This window comes from Choloepus didactylus, chromosome 7 (genome assembly GCF_015220235.1).
Source record: "Choloepus didactylus isolate mChoDid1 chromosome 7, mChoDid1.pri, whole genome shotgun sequence".
Lineage (NCBI taxonomy): Eukaryota > Metazoa > Chordata > Mammalia > Pilosa > Megalonychidae > Choloepus > Choloepus didactylus.
The window spans coordinates 41,678,003-41,697,508 of record NC_051313.1 but is presented as its reverse complement, the minus strand read 5'-3'; the positions used below and the strand labels follow the sequence as shown (position 1 = coordinate 41,697,508).

Genomic DNA, 19,506 nt, shown 5'->3' with positions numbered 1-19,506 from the left:
CCACAGTTGGGTGGGGCACATCTCCAGGGAAACACTCAAAGAATTACAATCGAATCAACACTGATATGTCTGCCCACACAAGATTACATCAAAGATAGTGACGTTTTGGGGGACATGATACATTCAAACTGGCACACTGTGTTTTATGGATGATTTTTCTGTAAAGCCATGGGGTGGGGGTGGAAGTGGCAGCGAGCACTGGCATGGGAATAAAGAAACACAACCTCTGCGAAGATCCTGTGAAACTCCTATTTTGGCCTGTTCCATGCTCCCAAATCTGTGGCGAATCTGTTTGAAAGACATGGAAGAAAAACAAAAAAGAGGCCTCCGCCAGCCCTTTAGCGGACAGAAACAGTGAGCATAACAGTTGCTGGAAGTTTGGTGCTGCAAGCTGGCACAATCTGCCATCCCCATTTGTTGATCTCGCATGCCATCCTTCAGTTGGCACCGCTGCTGCCAGGAACCGCCCCCTTCTTTTTCTGTCTGAAGGCAGGGAAGGATGTATTGTGGCAGCTTTAACTCTTTCTACCCTAAAGCCTCGAGTTTTCTTCCCCCCTTCAGTCTTAAGCATCTATGCAAAGCTAGGATCCACAGAGATGTTACAATCAAAAAACTTTAGAAGAGGAAAGGACCAGAGAGAATTTTTAGAAAAAGAAAATCCCCAGTGTTCCCTGATGAGACTGTGTATGACAGTGGGAAGAGGTAATGTGAATTTTGAAGAATGATGATTTCTAAGGAAACCTGCTTTTACCTGTAGCCAGGTATGTCATCTCAATACTAGTAGCCAATTAACATGGAGATGGCCAGAACCAGAGAAACCTATTGACTTAGACTAAAAAGAAAAACAAATCTAGGTAGATGGAGGTGATGCAACATGACCTAAGAAGAGGGAGGAAAAAAACAGTCTAGCATCCTTCAGAATATGGTAGTGGCATTTTAGGAAGTGATTAGTCCTGGTAATGATTTAGTAAACAGAATGCAACTACTTATTAAATTTTTTAAGTCATTTACAATCACTCGTAATGTCTTTTCTGTCTTGCTTAGATGCGCTTTTGTAGAAATAGGAGAATAGCATTGTCCAGAGAACACTGTAAGTCCAGAAGTGTTTAACAGAACTGCTGTCAGGTGTATGAGAAAGATTGCTATCTGGATTGTAAGAGAGAGCTTTGTGGATGGCTTTATCCAGTCTAAAGAAATAGAAGTTATCGTTTCTAGGGAATTGATCAATTTATATTCATAAATGCTTGGAAACATGTCTGCTCATCCTAAGCACCATGTAAATGTTAGCTGCTGCTACTACTAGTACTGGTATTAGGAATGTTTACAATTTTCAGATGTAAAACTCCGTATAGAGTCCCATTCATTTTTTTTCATTTATGCTAAAAGAAATGCACATAGTCCTCAGCATAGAAAATATAAAATGGTCTTTTCCTTTAGGAGGCCTTAATTCTTGAAGATAAGCTCAGTCACAGTCAGGAAACATCCTGCTTCTTCTTGGGTCTGGGCAGGGTGTAGTCTTCCCAGAACCCAGGGAAGGTCCTTTGCCATCAGAGATTACTTGACGTAACCATTGGTTTTATGTGACCTGGTATGCAAGTGCTTTAATCAAATTGTGTATGACTGTTTTAGGCAACAGCCTGGTGATCAAAGAAAAACCAGGTGACCCCAGGCCGCAGGAAGGAGATTGTCATGGGTACTTTCTCCCCAAACCCTCCCTTCTCCTCCTGCAGACCCTCCCTGCTATCCCCCCTCCTCAGAGCCGTGCGGTTTTCAAGGCTGAACTCAAACCTGTTCATTGGAACTTTGCTGACCCTCTCGCCGTTCACTGAGCATCTCATCTAAACTCTCAAAAGACCACTGAGTCTGTACCACATAGTTTAACGCTTGTAAGTTAACATTTTATTGATAATACATGAAAAGGATTCAGAACAATGCCTGAATCATTACTCAGCAAAATTTATGTTTTCCCTGATTTAATCTCACAACACAATATTTCTCCCATTTTACAAATGAGGAAATTGAGGCACGGGGAGGTTAAGTAAAGTCTCGTGTATGAACCCAGATAGCCTGGCTCTGGAGCTGGATTTCCAAACCCTCTTCAGCCTTTGGCTTCTTGCTGAGCATTTATAGTCACCTGTGTTAGCTTTGTCTGCTCAAGTAGGGTATAAATTCTTGAAAGCAGGGACCATATCTCATACAGGTTTGTTTGAGTATTCCCCAGCTCCCCAGCATTCAAAATTGATCCAAGGGCTAACTTTCTAGTTTCCCGCTAGACCTGGGACTGGGGCGCCTGATCAGATGACTGCTGTGATTGGCCAAAGGCTGTGAGTTCAAGGGTTTCAGACTGTGGACTCCTGCACCAGCTCCAGGCCTGGCTTTCATGTTAGTGCTGTCCTTTCTCAACATTGGGTCACATGCTATTTTGATTCTGCTGTGTCTCATTGTTAAATGAAAGCACCTCCAGTTTATGAATTTTGAAAATTGGGGGAAACTAGAGGAAGGGACAAGTAGGCAAAATTAGGAAAGGAGAATTGAAAGAAATAAGAAAAATTAAAATCACAATGACTGGTTGGTAAATAATTCCAACGTAAAAACAGCAGTTTCTTTTCTTCACCATTGCCAGGGAAAAGGTTTCCCCCCTCCCCCCACCATGAACAGGCAGGAATAAATTGGTGTTGGCAGAGGATCCCTAGGCAAATCCCAAAGTCTGTCTTGTACTGTCTCTTTGCCACACCCAGTACCCAATGTCCCCCAGGTCCCGCCTGACCTGCTTTCCAAAGCAGCACCTGGTGCTCTCTAATGTCGGAGTCCCTTTGGTGATTGAAATGTGCTGCCCTTTGTCCTTTGTCCCCTTTCCTTAAGGCTGCTGATAACTACCGATCTGATAAAGTCAGGGTGATGGTAATCTCTTCCTGGTGACATATTTGCATTTTAAAAGGGACCTTCAGGAAATAATTCCTTAACTGTTCCTAAAGGAGACAAGGCAAAGGAGGGGATGAATCAAGGACACCCTGTGTGGGAGGCAGAGCACAGAAAAGACTCAGGATTCTGGGTTCAAATCCCGACTCATCCCCTCCTTAGCCATGTGACCTGGGCAACTTTTCTAAGCCTCAGTTTCTTGTCTGTGAAATGGTACAGTGCCTGGCATGATAAATATTGGTCCAGAGGCAGAGGTGACGGTAGCATGTTACTGTGAGAATAATTAACAGTGCTGAATGGTGTGTGAATGTGGTGGAAAGAGGAAGCTTAGAGTCACCTATGTCACCAGAAGGAAAGTTGGAGATTAAAAGATGGGAATGTATAAAACAGTGAATCTTGTGGTGGACAATGTCCGTGATTAACTACAAATATTAGAAATCTCTTTCATGAACTAGAACAAATGTATGACACTATAACTAGAAGTTAATAATAGAAGGGTATATAGGGAACAAATATACCTATTGCAAACCATGTACTACAGTTAGTAATATTTTAACATTCTTTCATCAACAGTACCAAATGTACTATAGCAATACTATGAGTCAATAATGGAGGGGGTCGTTGTCAGGGGTATGGGAGGATTTGACTTTTTTGTCTTTATTTCTTTTCTGGAGTAATGAAAATGTTCTAAAAATTGAAAAAAAATTTATTGTGGTGATGGATGCACAGCTGTATGATGGTACTGTGGGCAATTGATTGTGCACTTTGTTTTTTTTTTTTTTTTTTAATCATCATTTTATTGAGATATATTCACATACCACGCAGTCATACAAAACAAATTGTACTTTCGATTGTTTACAGTACCATTACATAGTTGTACATTCATCACCTAAATCAATCCCTGACACCTTCATCAGCACACACACAAAAATAACAAGAACAACAATCAGAGTGAAAAAGAGCAACTGAAGTAAAAAAGAACACTAGGTACCCTTGTCTGTTTGTCTGCCCCCCCTACTTTTCTACACATCCATCCATAAACTAGACAAAGTGGAGTTTGGTCCTTATGGCATTCCCAATCCCACTGTCACCCCTCATAAGCTACATTTTTATACAACTGTCTTCGAGATTCATGGGTTCTGGGTTGTAGTTTAATAGTTTCAGGTATCCACCACCAGCTACCCCCATTCTTTAGAACCTAAAAAAGGTTGTCTAAAGTGTGCGTAAGAGTGCCCACCAGAGTGATCTCTCGGCTCGTTTTGGAATCTCTCTGCCACTGAAGCTTATTTCATTTCCTTTCACATCCCCCTTTTGGTCAAGAAGATGTTCTCCATCCCACGATGCCGGGTCTACATTCCTCCCCGGGAGTCATATTCCACGTTGCCAGGGAGATTCACTTCCCTGGGTGTCTGATCCCGATTGTGCACTTTGGAGCTTTGGATGATTTTATGGTATGTGAACAATCTCAATAAAATTAAAAAAAAAAAAAAAAAAAAAGAAAGGCTTTAGCTGTGTGCAAACTACAACCAAATAAAAATGCAGCTTAGCACTAGCCACATAAACATGGGCCTTATTCGAGCTCCAATGAAATCATAGTTTGCACTTATACAGATATTTTTGTGGGGAATAACTGTTTATTCAAAATACAAAACTAAAATGGAAGGGCATTATTATGTATTTATAACTTTATTTAGCTTTGTGTATTTGTCTCCATTTATTTACTTGCTGAAGCTGCAATAACCAGGATAGAATGTTGTTTGGAAGCTGCCTAGATACCAAGCATAGAGAAAAGAGGATTTATTTTCATGTGAAGAAAATATCTATATTTAGGATGGTTTATGCTACATTTGAAGGGCAAATAAAAGATTCCTGAAACAAACAAACAAAAAATATTGGTCCAGAAAATATTTGTTGAATAGTTACTATCTCCCTCAAGGAACACGGATGTCCATATTACGCACCCAGGCCATATTGTACCCCTCAGTAAATATTCCTTTAAAATCTCCTCCCCTGTGACCTCTGTCACCAACTCTGGATAAGGCTGACCTTATTTGTCTGTTGGTTGTCATCAAACTAAAAAGTAATTCTGTTTGCATCTTGTTTAATTTTTAAAATGTTCTCCACTTAGGTTTTTTTTTAATGCTTTTTATTGTGAAATGTAGTTTATATACAGAAAATTACATAAAACATTTAAATACAATTCAACAAATAGTTACAAAACTCTCACTCACATTACCCACCCTGGTCAGGAAAGGCGGACACTGTTTAAAAGTGGTATATGTATGACAGTGATTTTAGCCCCAGGGAACATTTAGATATTTTTAGTTGTCACATCTGGGGAGGTGTTAGTGACAACTACTGGGTAGAGGCCAGGGATGCTGCTAAGCATCCTACGGTGTACAAACGGCCCCTGAAACAGGATTATCAGGCCTAAAATGTCAGTAGTGCCGAGGTCAAGAAACCCCAATTGAAATACAATCTTCTTAGCATGAAATGTCTGATTTTTAGGAACACAGAGCTTCAGCAAGAGGTGAACTTTTAGGAAAAGATTTGGATGCTCAAGAAATCTATTTGTTTCAAAACTTAGTACCAATTTAGGTAACATATTATTAGTAATAATATCCCACTCAACTAATTGTTCTCTGGGAAAAAAACAAAAGGGGGCCAGCCAAAATTTCAGTTGAAGGATCTGAAGTTAATAGACCTTGCTAATAGCATCAGTCAGTTTCTGTTCTTTCATTGCTGCCAAGTGCTTTTAATCTCCTCTGTCAAGTTGCACCAATCATGGGAATGGAATCAAATACTGTACAAGTTAATAGAAGCCGGATGTGTTCCGCTTTATTATTAATTAAATTGTGAAATAAATTAAATACTGCACTCTTTCTGACAGCATGTTCCAGCCCCTTTGCCCTTGTAACCCTTTGACTTTTATTTATTGCAGGATTTAGTCATTCGTATTGTTTTTATTCTTGGCAATCTGACAGCGAAAAATAACCGAGCTCGTGAGCAGTTTTCCAAGGAGAAAGGGAGCATCCAGACTCTGTTGTCATTATTCCATACATTCTACGAACAGGATCTGAATTCAGTGACATGGGTGGGTGAAAGAGACGAGCCCCCCAAGCCGCAGAGGCAGCCGTCCGAGGCGGAGGACGTGCTCATCAAGCTGACCCGCGTGCTCGCCAACATAGCCATCCACCCGGGCATCGGCCCGGCTCTGGCCGCCCACCCGCAAGTGGTGGACCTGCTTGTCACAATGCTGGGTAAGGCCTGCTGGCTGTAGGGTACACCGGCTGGGAGCCTGGCTTGGGTGCGGTGTGATTTTTATTAGTACAGTTGGCTCACTTTAAACAGTCTTTGTAGCTGTGGGAGAGGAAAAGCCTCTGTTCAAAGTTGCCTCAAAAGTAATAGATTACAAACAAACAAACAAAAAGACCAAAAGAAAAAAGTAATAAAAAGTAATATAAATTATTACTCAGACCCACTGAATCATATGCTTTTAAAGGGTGGATTTCATGGTATGTGAATATATATCAATTTTTTAAAAAAACATGATACCAATCAGATTACCAAAAATTGACCAAGTTAACTACAAAGAGTTAAAAGTCCCAAGTTTGTCCCAGGTTAGCATACATGATTCAAATGTATTTCTCTTTTTCTTCATGTTTTGATGCTCTCTGTAATTCCAGCCCAGTCACCCAGGTTGCTGCTTCCTCCCCATCCACATTTCTGGCCTTGTCATTTCCCAGGAGCTCCCCTGCCTGCAGGCGAAGGAGGGAAATTAACTGCAATTCAGCGTGCTCAGCTTAGCCACTACTTGCCAGCCTCTGTAAGCGATTTTATTGCTGTGAAAGAAACTTTGAGGCCTAACAAAAATAGTGTTTGGGGTAATCTGTGAACTTTTTTGATATTTGATTTAAAGAGCCATTTATTGAGTCCTTATTGCATAACCAGCCCTGTGCTGTGTGTTGCAGGTGATTGAAAAAATATAGGGTAGTATCTGCTCCCAAGGAACTTGTTTATAGTAGAGGTTATGTCCTATGCACAGATAAGAACAGCTTCTAGAAAGTGCTAGAAACAAGGTGCCACGTACTGGGCATGAAGGCTTAGGGGAAGGAGCCATCCAACCCACCTCGTGTGTGTGTGTGTGGGGGGGGTAAATGGTGACATCATACTTTATGATGGAGCTTTATAGTTTAAAAAGCACCATTGCATTCCTTACCTCACAACAGCCACCATTTTACTGATGAGGAAACAGGCTCAGTGAGATGAAGTGACCTTTATAGGTCCTGAGTTAGTAAGTGGTAGAGTGCCTGAGCCCCAAACACGTGCTGCTCTGCTCTACATGTTGCCTGTCTCAAGAAAGGAGTCTTAATTTTGACTGAGATCTGCCCCCATGACTTACTACCTCCAGGTGATAACTTCCATTTAGTCTTCCATCCCCTAAACTCTCTCAACTGCATATTAAACCATCTATGAGAATCTGTATCCAGTTGCACTGTGGACAATTCAGACCCAACATGTTGAAAACCTAATTGCTTACAAACCTGCTCCTCCTCCTGGCTTTCACAGCCAAACCTCAGCATCCTCTCTTCTACCCTTCCTGCCCTTAGCGTGTTTAATCCACTCACGCCTGTCATCTCTTTCCATCCCTGCTGCCCCACTTCCCTAGTTTCCTCCATGCCTTGGCTGCTCCCCACTCCTGGATCTCTTCTTACAGGTTTCCCTCCTTGGTTCACCTTCCAAATCATGCCATTACCCTCTGCCTCACTTAACATACGGCTCTGCTCAAAAGCCTTCTGGAATACCTTTGGCCTGTAGCATCAAATCCAACTCTTTGACTCAAAGTCCAGCTTCTCCACAGGTAACCCTCACTAGAAGCAGCTGCCTCTCTTGTTTTATCCTGTTGTTGTTCTGATTATATCCATTTCATGGCCACAAAGCAACCTCACACTGTAGGTCTTTGAAGGGCAGGAACTATTTTTTATTCACTCTTCTCTCCTTGAAAGAGCCTAGCAGAGTAATAAATACTTGGAAAATGTCTGTTGAATTCGAATGGGGAAAATGACATTTGAGATGGGTGGGGCTTGGATGGCAGTGGGGGGAAGCCAGGGAGAGAGAGGATGTTGTTCTAGGTGGAAGCAACATGTGCTGGAGGAGCAGGGAGCAGTCTCTGAGTCCGGAATCGAGGGCACTGAGAACAGCTAGAAAGGCCAGTTGCGGCCTGTTGTGGAAGGCCTTGAGTTCCCTGTTGAGGCACCTGGTTGCTATTCTGCAGTGGGAAGCAGAGGTAGGGTTGTACATCCTACCTCCCTGATTAGCAGAGCTACCAGAAGTGGGCCTTGACATTTTTGAAATTCAATTTCTGTAAAAATTCCAAACCTTGCAGCTTTTGGATTGTAGCATTACCCTGCCCTCCGATGCTCAAGCTTTTGGGGTGGAGCTTCCCCATCCAGGGCAAGGGAACCAGTGGCTCAGCATCTGCCCTGGGACTTGTTAAAATGCCTTCTCCAGGAAACCGGCTCTGCAGGATGCTAAAGCCAGAGTCTTGGAATCTCCCTTTCAACTGGTTCCCTGTCCCCAGGTGTTTCTCATGTTGAGCATCAGTGCTTCAGGGAGCCAGCCAGCCTCAGTGAGAACTAGACGTCTAAAATTCGCTGGATGAGTGCTCAGGTGTTACAGGCTGGACCCCTTTACCTAACCACATATACCAAGAAGGGGCTGAGGACCCCGCCTGCCCCAGGACTAGGAGCACAGTATTGTGAGTGGCAAGTTAAGGAGTAGACCTAGACTCTCCCACAATAGGTAATATTCTCACGTGAAGCTGAAAAATCCCTGGTGTAAATACATTTTATGAGCTTGGAAATTACATTTCGGCCTATGAACTCGAGGTGGGAATCAGTAATTTGCCTTTAATTCTCAAGAAGGTGATGCTATGGGGCAGGAGAAAAGGCTGGGAAGCTGATTTGGCCAGAGATGAAAGGGTTGCTCCAGAGGGCCTAGCTCAGTTCCCTGGCCAGAGTCCTTAGGTGGCTTTGGGGCCTTCTGTGCCCCCAACACCAACTTCTCCAGGACAGTAGGTGCTCTGCTTGGGTCATTTTGCAGATTCCCCATGTGAGTTCTCTCCAATTACCCCTTGAGGTTTCTGGAACTCAGGAGGAATGTATTTTTCTTCCTTCAGTCTTCAGTGACCAATGCAACCCTAATCCAATGGTTCTCAAATTTCCTTGCCCATAAGAATCATCCGGGGAGCTTGTTAAAAATGCAGATTCCTGGCACTACCTTCAGAGATTGTGATTCACTGAGTTAGGTGTGGGCCCAGGAACCTGCATTTTCAGAAGCTCCCTGGCTGGTCCTCATGCTGGTGGTCCAGGGCCTCCCTTTAAGAAATGTTTCCATCTCTGTGGTATTGGAACTCTTCATCCTAGGAGGCCATTGGTCAGAGCTCACCAGCCTACCACGCCTTGGGAAGTTGTTTGGGCAAGCAGGGCTCCTTTCTCTGTTCTATCTCCCAGAAGACTTTATCTCACAAAAGAAGCTTACAGGAGGGTAAAGATCACCCTTGACAGGCTCCTCCACCACCACCTTCCCCCTACACACCTTAACTGCTGGGGTGAATTTTCTGAGCCCTACTAAACCCTCCTAGGCCTGCTGCTCTGGATTTCCTACCTGGCTTATCTGCCTCCATGTGGACTGATGCTGAGATCTGGGGAGAAGGGAGCTAGTCTTCAGAGTTCCCACCTCCCTCTGCCAGGCCCAGCCAGGTACAGGCAACCTGAGGCCAGTGCCAGGTCTGGGATGCTGACCACTGACTGTAAAAAAAAAAGGGGCCTGAGGTCAAAGCAGCTGGCACCCATTTATCATCCAGTGTGCCTTCTCCCAATCTGATGGCTCCTGCTGCACTGCCCCCTCCCCCAGCCAAGTGGAAAAGACCCTTCCACCTTCCCCAGCCCTGCTCCTCTCCCAGAGGTGTCACGTGTACCCCAGGACAGGCCAGACTTGTTGCAAAGGGTCTTTTAAAAATCAAAACTGTTTTTAATAAGAACCAGCCCTCTAAGCAGGCCCCCAAATGCAGAGGCAAGATCCACATTCTGGATTCTCCTACATCCATGAGTCAGTTCCAGGGGGCTAGGTGGATCTCTCATGCTCTTTGGAAGTGAATATGGCTCAAAGCTCAACAGGCACTCAGTGACCCCTGTGTCCTTGGCCTCAGCAGGGTGCCTTGGAAAGAGCAGCTGTGGAGTCAGGCAGGCCTGTGTTCAGATGCCTGCTCTGAACTTCTTAAGTTTTTAACGTTCTCATCTGCAAATGGTGTATTAGGATGTGCCTATGGAGAATTATTTATTATTATTTAGAGAATATAATCTTGTGGGCTTAAATGCTTGCAAATGCATTTAAAGCATTACTAATAATTCATGGTTGTGGGGTTAAATGCCTGCAAAGTGCTTAATACTACACATGATAGCTGCTGAGTGGCTGGAGGGGTCTCCCCTCTTGCCCCAGGTGCCAGGTGCCATTCCTGCAGCCTAAAGGTCCTATGGGAGTTGATGACACATCAGTTTGTGGATAAGCCAATGAATTCTCCTAAGAAGCAAGAGTAAAAGAAAAAGGAAAACAAAACAAAACAAACCAGATCCCAAAACACTGCCCAAGAACTAGTGTAGCCTGCTGTGGGGGGGATGGTGGTGGTGGAGGGAACCAGGACTGCAGACTTCTCCTTGCATAAGGGTTGGAAATTCATCCAGGCCCCTCCCCGTGAGCTGTCACTCTGTCTGTTCTTTCAACAAACATTTATTTAGCACCTCCTACATGCCATGCACTCTTGTAAGCCATTTACAGACATTAATGCATTTAAACTTCATAACAACTCTACAGTAGTTGCGGTTGCTATCCTCACTGTACAGTTGAGGAAACTGAGGCTCCAGGAGATGAAATGTCTTGCACAAAGACACCCAGCCTGTAAGTGGAAGCACCAGCCAAAACAAGCAGGGACACTTGCCGAGGCCTTGTGTCCCTTGTTTCTCTCAAAAACAATTGGGATTCCTTCATAGGTCCCCTAGAAACCTGAGGCCACTAGAATATTTCCTTGCTGTAGAATCCATACCAAAGTCCTAGATAATTCAGTTCTTTATTCCCTTTCCATGGATTTAAATTTAAAACTAAACTAAACTAAAACAGGCAATTAGGACCCTGTTTATTGCCTTTTCTCTGGGTACTTACTGAACATCTACCATGTCCTGGGCCCTGTGCCGCTGGTAGGGGGTGGAGGGCCACCGGCTGGAGGGCCAGTCTAGGCTTGCTGTAGCATAAAAATGACTGAATTTTCTTTTGAATATAGTATGCTATAAAAAGACTGTTCTCTTTAGTGAAAAGGTAATAAGGAGATAATTAAATCAGGGAGTTTAAGAGCTAGTATGGTCCTCTTACTTAGCTCACGGCCCCACTTATTCCATGAGGAACTTTGACTTCATGGAAGAGGGAAAAGGCACTTCCTCATACAATAAAACACAGTGAGCCAGTCATGGCCAAAGGTGTGTGCAGGTGCTGAGGCAGCCTCCCTTCCAGGCAGGCCACAGCGGGCTGGAGTGTGAAGGCTCGCCAGGTGGTGGGTGAGTGGATGCGGGGTCGGGGGCGCAGGGTTGGAGGCTCGTGCAAGCTGTTGTAAGTAGTTCGGTATAAACAGAGTCATGGCTTCCTCTGACCGCCAGGCCCATAGCGCCAGCTCCTGCTCTTGTCTCCTGTGGGTTTTTCAAAGGCACCTCAGGCCATACTCAGGATCTTCCCTCCCACCTGGCCCTCTTCCTGTGCCCTTGATTCAGAAAATGTGATCTCCACCCATCTAATTATGCAAGCCAGAAAGCCAGGGGCTGCCCCCACATCAGTCCTCACCAAGTACCGTTCAGTTTCCTTCCTAAATGTCTTTCTGGTTTGTCCACTCTGCTCCATCTCCACCATCACTTGAGTCTAAGCCACGCTGCTGTTATCTGGGAAACCGCAGTAGGCTCCGAAGCGGCCTCCCTGCATCTACCCTGCTTCTGCACCGCGGCCGGCTCTCAAGAGGTGTCTGGAGATTGATCAGAAGGCAGGGACAAAGTCATAAAGGATTGTAAGCGCTAAACTGAACGGTTCATTCATGTGTTCATTCACTTGTTCATGCTTACGTTGAGCAGCTATTTTTTGAGCACCTACTATGTGTCAGACCCTGTTCAAGGAGCTGGGAATGGAGCAATGAACAAAAGAGACCAATCCCTTTTCCTCATAGCACTTACTTTTTTTTTTTTTTTTGCAGATTTTATTGAGATATATTCACTTATTATATGTTCCATCCAAAGTATACAATCAGTATCTCACACTATCATCACTTAATTGTGTAATCATCACACTCAATTTTAGAACATTTTCATTGCTTCAAAAAGAAAATTATCAGATAGATACAGAAAAGAAAACCCAAAACACCCTGTATCTCTTATCTCCCCCTATTATTGACCCCTAGTATTGATGTGGTACACCAGTTACTGTTGATGAAAGCATTTAAGGTATTACCGTTAACTATAGGCCATAGCTTGCAATAGGTATTTTTTTCCCACATACCAATTTATTATCAACTGTTTTTTTTTCCAGTGTCATACATTTATACTAGTTAATGCAAGAACTTATTTAAATTTGTAGTGTTAATTGGTGACATACATGACTCTAAACAACCCCTTTCAACCAAATTCACCTACAATACAGCACTATTCCTTATATTCCCAATAACGAGCTACCCTCACCCCGTATCTATTTCCAAACATTTTACGTTCAACCTTGTTATATATTCTGAACATTTTAGGTTACCATAGAGCTTACGTGTTAAGGGTGGAAGACAAACAATAAACACATATAAGATGTCAGGGGGTCATAAGTCCTATGGAGAAGATTAAAGCAGGGTGAGGGGATAAGAGAACAACAGGAGCTATTTTATACCGAGTGGTAAAGGAAAGCATTTCATTAAGGCAACCTCTAAGCAATGACTTGAAGGCAGTGAGGAGTGAGCCACATGGATGTCTGGCAGAAGAAAATTCTAGACAGAAGGAATAGCAATGTAAAGATCCTCAGCCAGGGTCATGCTTGACATGTTCATAAAAGCAAGGGACCAGTGTGGTTGGTGTTGGGGGCTGAGAGGACAGAGCAGTGAATGAGGTTGGAGAGATGAGGACTGGAGTCATCAGGGCCCGTGAGCCAGGTGCAGTGGGGAGCCAGTGGAGGCCAGGAAGCCAGTAACATTACCTGGCTTTTAAGGATCGCGGTGCTGAGGATAGACTTAGGGAGGCAGAGTGGAGGAGGAGAAGCCAGTTAGGAGGTGAGAACTGGACTAGGGAGGAGGACTAGGAGGTAGTGAGAAGTGATCTTATTCTGTGTGTTTGGAAGTCAGGGTGCATAGGAGTTATGGATGGCTTGTGATTTCAGGATCATTCTGCATGGAGCTGGGGGTGTGGGGCACTGGGCCCAGACTCCCAGGGTGGAGCCCCCAGGAGAGCCTGAGGTCAGGGCAGAGATTAGAGATCCAAGGGACCTCTTGCACTTTGGCCCCTTCACTGTACTGCAGACCTCCTGGAGAGGCTGAGAGCGTTCTCCTTGCCCTGGGGGGAGCCATCCCAGTGCCCTCTGGTGGCTTTCCCTGCAGGGACAGCTGCGGAAACAAAGCAACGAAGGGTGCTGCCAGAGCCCCCGTAGTCTCGCTTGGAAAAGTAGCTTGTCCCCTGCTGCCCTTGCGGTGAGATTTGACCCCTTTATCTTCACTTTTTTTCAGAATACAAGTCAATTGACGATTGTGAGGAGCTGGTGATCAATGCTATAGCAACAATCAACAATCTATCTTACTACCAAGTGAAGAATTCCGTAATTCAAGATAAAAAGCTATGTATTGCTAAATGTAAGGCTCAGAGTTGGGTTTGGGTAAATGAATGCTTGTTTAAGGTTTTTATTTTATTAACTAAACACAGAACTGGAGGCATTAATATGTTCTGACTTCTGGTGCCAATATTTTAGAGCTGGATTTGATTCTAAGAAAAAAGTCTAAATTCTCTGTATGGGGAAATATTACTTTCTTAGTCTTCTTGCTGAAGTCCTTTCCAGTTTGTATTTTATCATTTTTAAGTTTTAAGTTGTATTTGGTGTTATACTGGTTTCTAATAGTCTTATAAATTAAAACTTAAATTCACTGATTTTCTTTGGTATCCAAACCCAGTGCTCTTAAAAGTTCTCATGAGTAACAACATGGATGGAATCCTGGAAGCTGTACGTGTTTTTGGAAATCTCTCCCAGTACCATGATATCTGCGATTTCATTGTGCAGAAAAATGGTGAGCTAATAACACTTAACATTCCTAAACATGTACTTCTTGCCAATAGTTAGCTAAGTGGCTTCAGAGCTTGGGTCTTTACAGTGTGATACTTGTTTCTGTTCGAGACATGTAGAGCTTTATATTTTGTTCTGTATGCACAGCTCTTGGCTCAGGATGCTCCTCTTTCTCTGGCGAGTGGCCTTCTGAGTTCAGACGTGGTGTGTGCACATATGTTTGAGGGAAACAAGTGATGTAGGCCCATGATTTCCACCCATGGGAATGGACTCAAGAAACATTCTCCTTCATGTTTGTTCTAGGTTGCTAACGCTGCCAGAATGCAAAACACCAGAGATGGATTGGCTTTTATAAAAGGGGGTTTATTTGGTTACACAGTTACAGTCTTAAGGCCATAAAGTGTCCAAGGTAACACATCAGCAATCGGGTACCTTCACTGGAGGATGGCCAGTGGTGTCCGGAAAACCTCTGTTAGCTGGGAAGGCACGTGGCTGGTTCTGCTCCAAAGTTCTGGTTTCAAAATGGCTTTCTCCCAGGACGTTCCTCTCTAGGCTGCAGTTCCTCAAAAATGTCACTCTTAGTTGCACTTGGGGTATTTGTCCTCTCTCAGCTTTTCCGGAGCATGGGTCTGCTTTCAATGGTGGTCTTCAAACTGCAGTTCCTCTCTCAGCTTCTGGGTGTTCTTCAGAGTGTCCCTCTTGGCTGTAGCAGCTTGCTCCTTCTGCCTGAGCTTATATAGTGCTCCAGTAATTTAATTCAGACCCACCCTGAATGGGCGGGCCAACACCTCCATGGAAATTATCCAATCAGAGTCATCACCCACAGTTGGGTGGGGTGCATCACCATGGAAACGCTCAAAGAATTGCAATCTAATTAACACTGATATGTCTGCCCACACAAGATTACATCAAAGATAATGGCATTTGGGGGGACATAAATACATTCAAACTGGCACAGTGTTCATTAACGCACTGCTCATAATAGCAAAAACTGGCAACAACCTAAATGTCCATCAACAAGCAAGAGGATAAACATATTATGGTATATTCATAAAACGAAATGTTCTACAGCAATTAAAATAAATGAACTAGAGGTTCATGTATCAACATGGATAAACTTCAAAACATAATCTAGAGGCAAAAGAGCAGGTGATATATTTACACAATAATGCCATTAATAGAAGTTTAAAAACATGCAAAACAATCTCAGGTATTGTTCAAGTATATGTGCTCATGTGGCAATGGTATAAGTATAAAATATAATTGGTACTTGGAAATGATCAGCTCCACATTTAAGACCTGGGATACCTGGGGAGGGAGAGGGGGGTGAACAAGATTGGGGAGGGAGCCACAAAAACAAATAATTTGATCTGGAATGTTTTCTTTCTTAAACTGGATGGTGCATACACAGTGTTTATACTAACCAAATATTTCATGTAAGAGAAAAAAGTGTCCATGTTCATGATAGAAAACTTAGATAGTACAGATATTTTAAAAAGGAGAAGAATCAAACTGTCTCACAACTGCAGAGGTAAGTGTAAACAGTTTGGTGTACCTTCTTTACCCTCTGAAAAACACCTACTGTGTGATGTAGCCTTTGCCAAGCTCATGGCCCAATGTATCAGTAGGGCCAGGGCCAGAACAGGGTGGTCCCCTCTCAGGTGTCGTAGAACAGGGGGAGGCCTGAGCACACCCTGTACCCACCTCCCCCCACTCCTCTGCCCAGCCCCTGCTGCAGGAACTAGAGATAAGACAAACAGTTCCCAGTTCCTCTTCTCAGGAGTAAAGGAAATGAGTCCCCAGAAGCTGGGAACCTGAGACCAGAGACAACCCCTGTTCTAGATGTCCTACTGGGCTGCAAGTCAACTTCCAGCTCTCTGAGCAAGTCTACCCTTGCAAGTGGTGGCCCAGGAAGACTTCAGGGAAGATTTCAGCAGGAACCTACACACCCCCAGGGCTGTGTATTTAAAGAGAATTGCTGCTGGGGGCTCAAAACGACCCTAGAGAACAAGAATGTCACCTTAGTGGCTGGAAGTCCGCAGTTCCTCCTTTCCACCTGCAGGTTTTCAATCATTGCCCTGGAGAGGGAGATGCTGCCTGGAGCAGACAGAACAGTATCTGGAGACAGAGGACCTTTAGGGGTGGGCTCTGGGAGTACGGGCTGCTGGGGAACCCACTGCTGGGCAATGGTAGAGCCTTAGGAAAAAGGGGTTAAGTTCACTAACAAGGTTCCCAGTTTGGCAAGTCACTCTCCATTTTCCCTTTGCCCTTTGTAAGACGAGATATATCTGGAAACCCTGAGATTTCACTGGTCCGCATTTGTCCTCTGCCTTCCCAGTACACAAGTTCATGATAGCACTGCTGGATGCCAAGCATCAGGACATTTGCTTTTCTGCCTGTGGTGTTCTCCTAAATCTCACCGTGGATAAAGACAAATGTGCCATCCTAAAAGACGGAGGCGGCATTAAAAAGTAAGTTTCAAGCATGAAGTCCTAACTCAGGATTCAGAGGACACAGTTTGCTAAGGAGTTTGACTCACACTTTAGTCATTCCTTGTCATGTAGAGCTTTCCATTTTGTAATTTATATTTCGACATTTGGAAGCCCTGAAGAGGGCTAAAGAGGGAATTTAGGTTCCACCGCACACTCAAAATAATTCAGAAGGAGCTAATTGTTACTTTATAGCTACTTAAATTCTTAGATATGAAATTATTTTAAATGATCACTGAATTATATGTAATGTACATTAAATATCATGAAAGGGAAATCATTATCGTGCTAAAATATAAAAATTACAGACAATTTCTGACCTAACTTCTCAATTTGACTTTATTAACCCAGGTTAGTAGACTGTTTAAGAGATTTTGGTCCAACCGACTGGCAGCTGGCCTGCTTGGTTTGCAAAACTTTATGGAACTACAGTGAAAATATCACTAATGCTTCATCCTGCTTTGGACTTGAAGACACCAACACACTATCAGTCCTGTTGTCATCATTTTTAGGTAAGACTACTGAGCACGAGTCTGTGCATTTTGTCAAAGTGAGAGAAAAAGTTTTTCTGTGATCCATATGGATAAAGATTGGTATGCATTGGATCTATTTCTACCAGCAACAAGAGCATGTTAAAGATTATTATAATTTGGAAGTATCTGAAAGAAGCATCTCTACTGTTACTTACAATGGGGATACAAAGACTTAAAACTCATTGGATACTGTTAGGGTTCCTTCTATGATTTTTTTTTTTTTCATTTCCTATAGATTGCCCAAATATAAGATCATAACATAAAGGTGATGCTGTAATTTAAAAGTATATAGACACTATTGTGATTGAGAAAATATGCCTAAAAGCTACTCTGAATTGTCATGCTTTTAAAATGAATTCATACATTTTATTTAGCAGCAGTATTATCATGTTAGCTGTGAATTATTAGACATTAGTGTGGGGGGTCCTTATCTTTGAAAGGTAGGGACTCACTGATACAAAGCAAGGGGAAAAGGATAGTTTATTGTACTAAAAAAAGTTTCTTTTCCAACTTAGTTTAGGTCTAAAAGCAATGATTTGGGTCAGTAATTGAGTTGAGTGTTTTCAATAATCCTTTTCCCAAAATGGAGGAGAGGAAACTTAGCACTGCCCAGCCACTACATGGAATGGACGAGGTAGTGTGGAAAGGCTTAGAGTGACTCAGAATACACAGGTTCAGACCCGACTCTCGCTGGTGCTGATTTGGACAGGAGACTCTCTTGGAGCCTGCCTTTGATCTCCAAGTCAAGATGATGACCAGAAGGCTTGCCGTCCGACTGCTCTGAGTTCAAGCCCTGACGTCATTACTTACAAGTGTTTCCAACTTGGGCTTAACCTCTCTAAATTTATGTTTTCTCATTTCTAAGATGGGGGTAGTGCTTGATGATCTTGTGGGATTAAGATGATTAAACACGCAGATGTGTAGAAAAAGTGTAGCACGGTGCCCGGCACAGCACATTCTCAAAATATGAGTGTTCAGGTGCTTTGTGAACTCCGTGTTCTAACAAGATGTTAGAGAGAGAGAGAGAGAGAGAGAAAGAGAGAGAGAGATGTGCTCTCAGAGAGAGAGAGAGAGATGTGCTCTCCCATTCCAGAGACCCCAGTTGGCCATCTCTGCTCCTTAAGCACCTTCCGTTATGGAAAATGTCCTCTCCTTCCTTAGGCATCTGCTTGGTTGGTCATGGCTTCAACTACTTCTTGTTGCACTCCATGAGTGTCTCTGGATCTCTTCTGTGTCAGTGCACTTTCCTGTATGGCCCCAATTCAGTTTCTTTCCTGTTGGTGAAGGGTTTTCTTGTCTTAGGCAGGAGTTGTCTCTGCAGCCAGCTCTGGAGCTGGCTCTCTATGGCTACCTTTGGCACCTATATCTGGAGCTAGAAATAGCAGGGAAGGGGGGGGCGGGTGGAACAAAGCCTGCTCAGAAGGGGTGTGGGCGTGGCCAGGCTCTCAGCAGGGGGCAGGGCACCTGGCAGACACTTCGTAGTGGTGGGCCTGTGCCTTCTACTCCACTCCCTCAACTTTCCCTCATAGCCGGCTTGGGCTTCTATTCGTGTTTCCCAACCTCTGTGCCTTGGCAGGTGCCCATCCAAATGGGTGGTGCTGTGTGTTCTTGCAGGTCCTTCTCAAGTAGCTTTTCAAGCGCACAGTCATAGTCTAATCACAGAGAAATCTATACTGTTTATACAGCAGCTAATCATGAACTGTGTAAATTCTCCTGCATTGTTGTTTTGTAAGTTTAATCTTATTTCCCCAATTCAGGTGAGCCACTTTAGGGAACGGATATTGCCTCATACAAGCTAGGTACTAGACTGAGGCTTGTGGACCGACTAACAATAATGGTACCTCTGATTTAATAGTGATACACACACACACACACACACATACATATATATATATATATATTTTTTTTTTAAGCAGTTTTAGGTTTACAGAAAATTGAGCAGATAAAACAGAGAGTTCCCATATACCTGCTTTCTCCTCAGCTCTGTTTTCCCTATTAGTAACATCTTATATTAATGTGGTACATTTGTTACAATTGATGAACCAATATTGATACATTATTTTTAACTGAGGTTTAGAGTTTACATTGCTATATACTTTAAAAACTTTTTATTTATTTACTTTTTATTGTGGTAAAATATATACAACATAATATCATTTAAACCGATTTAAGTGGAAAATTATTTGACATGAAGTGCCTTGACAGTACTGTGTAACATCCACCACTATCTC

General features: G+C 43.4%; 1 protein-coding gene across 1 annotated transcript in view; it reads left to right on the top strand.

Annotated features, from left to right (window-relative positions):
- ARMC2 (armadillo repeat containing 2) overlaps positions 1-19,506 on the top strand; it is a 170,576-nt gene that overhangs the window by 108,838 nt on the left and 42,232 nt on the right. Inside the window, 5 exon segments of the mRNA XM_037844639.1 lie at positions 5,861-6,179; positions 13,706-13,828; positions 14,144-14,257; positions 16,592-16,724; positions 17,094-17,254. Of these exon segments, the coding sequence (XP_037700567.1) occupies positions 5,861-6,179; positions 13,706-13,828; positions 14,144-14,257; positions 16,592-16,724; positions 17,094-17,254 (850 nt within the window).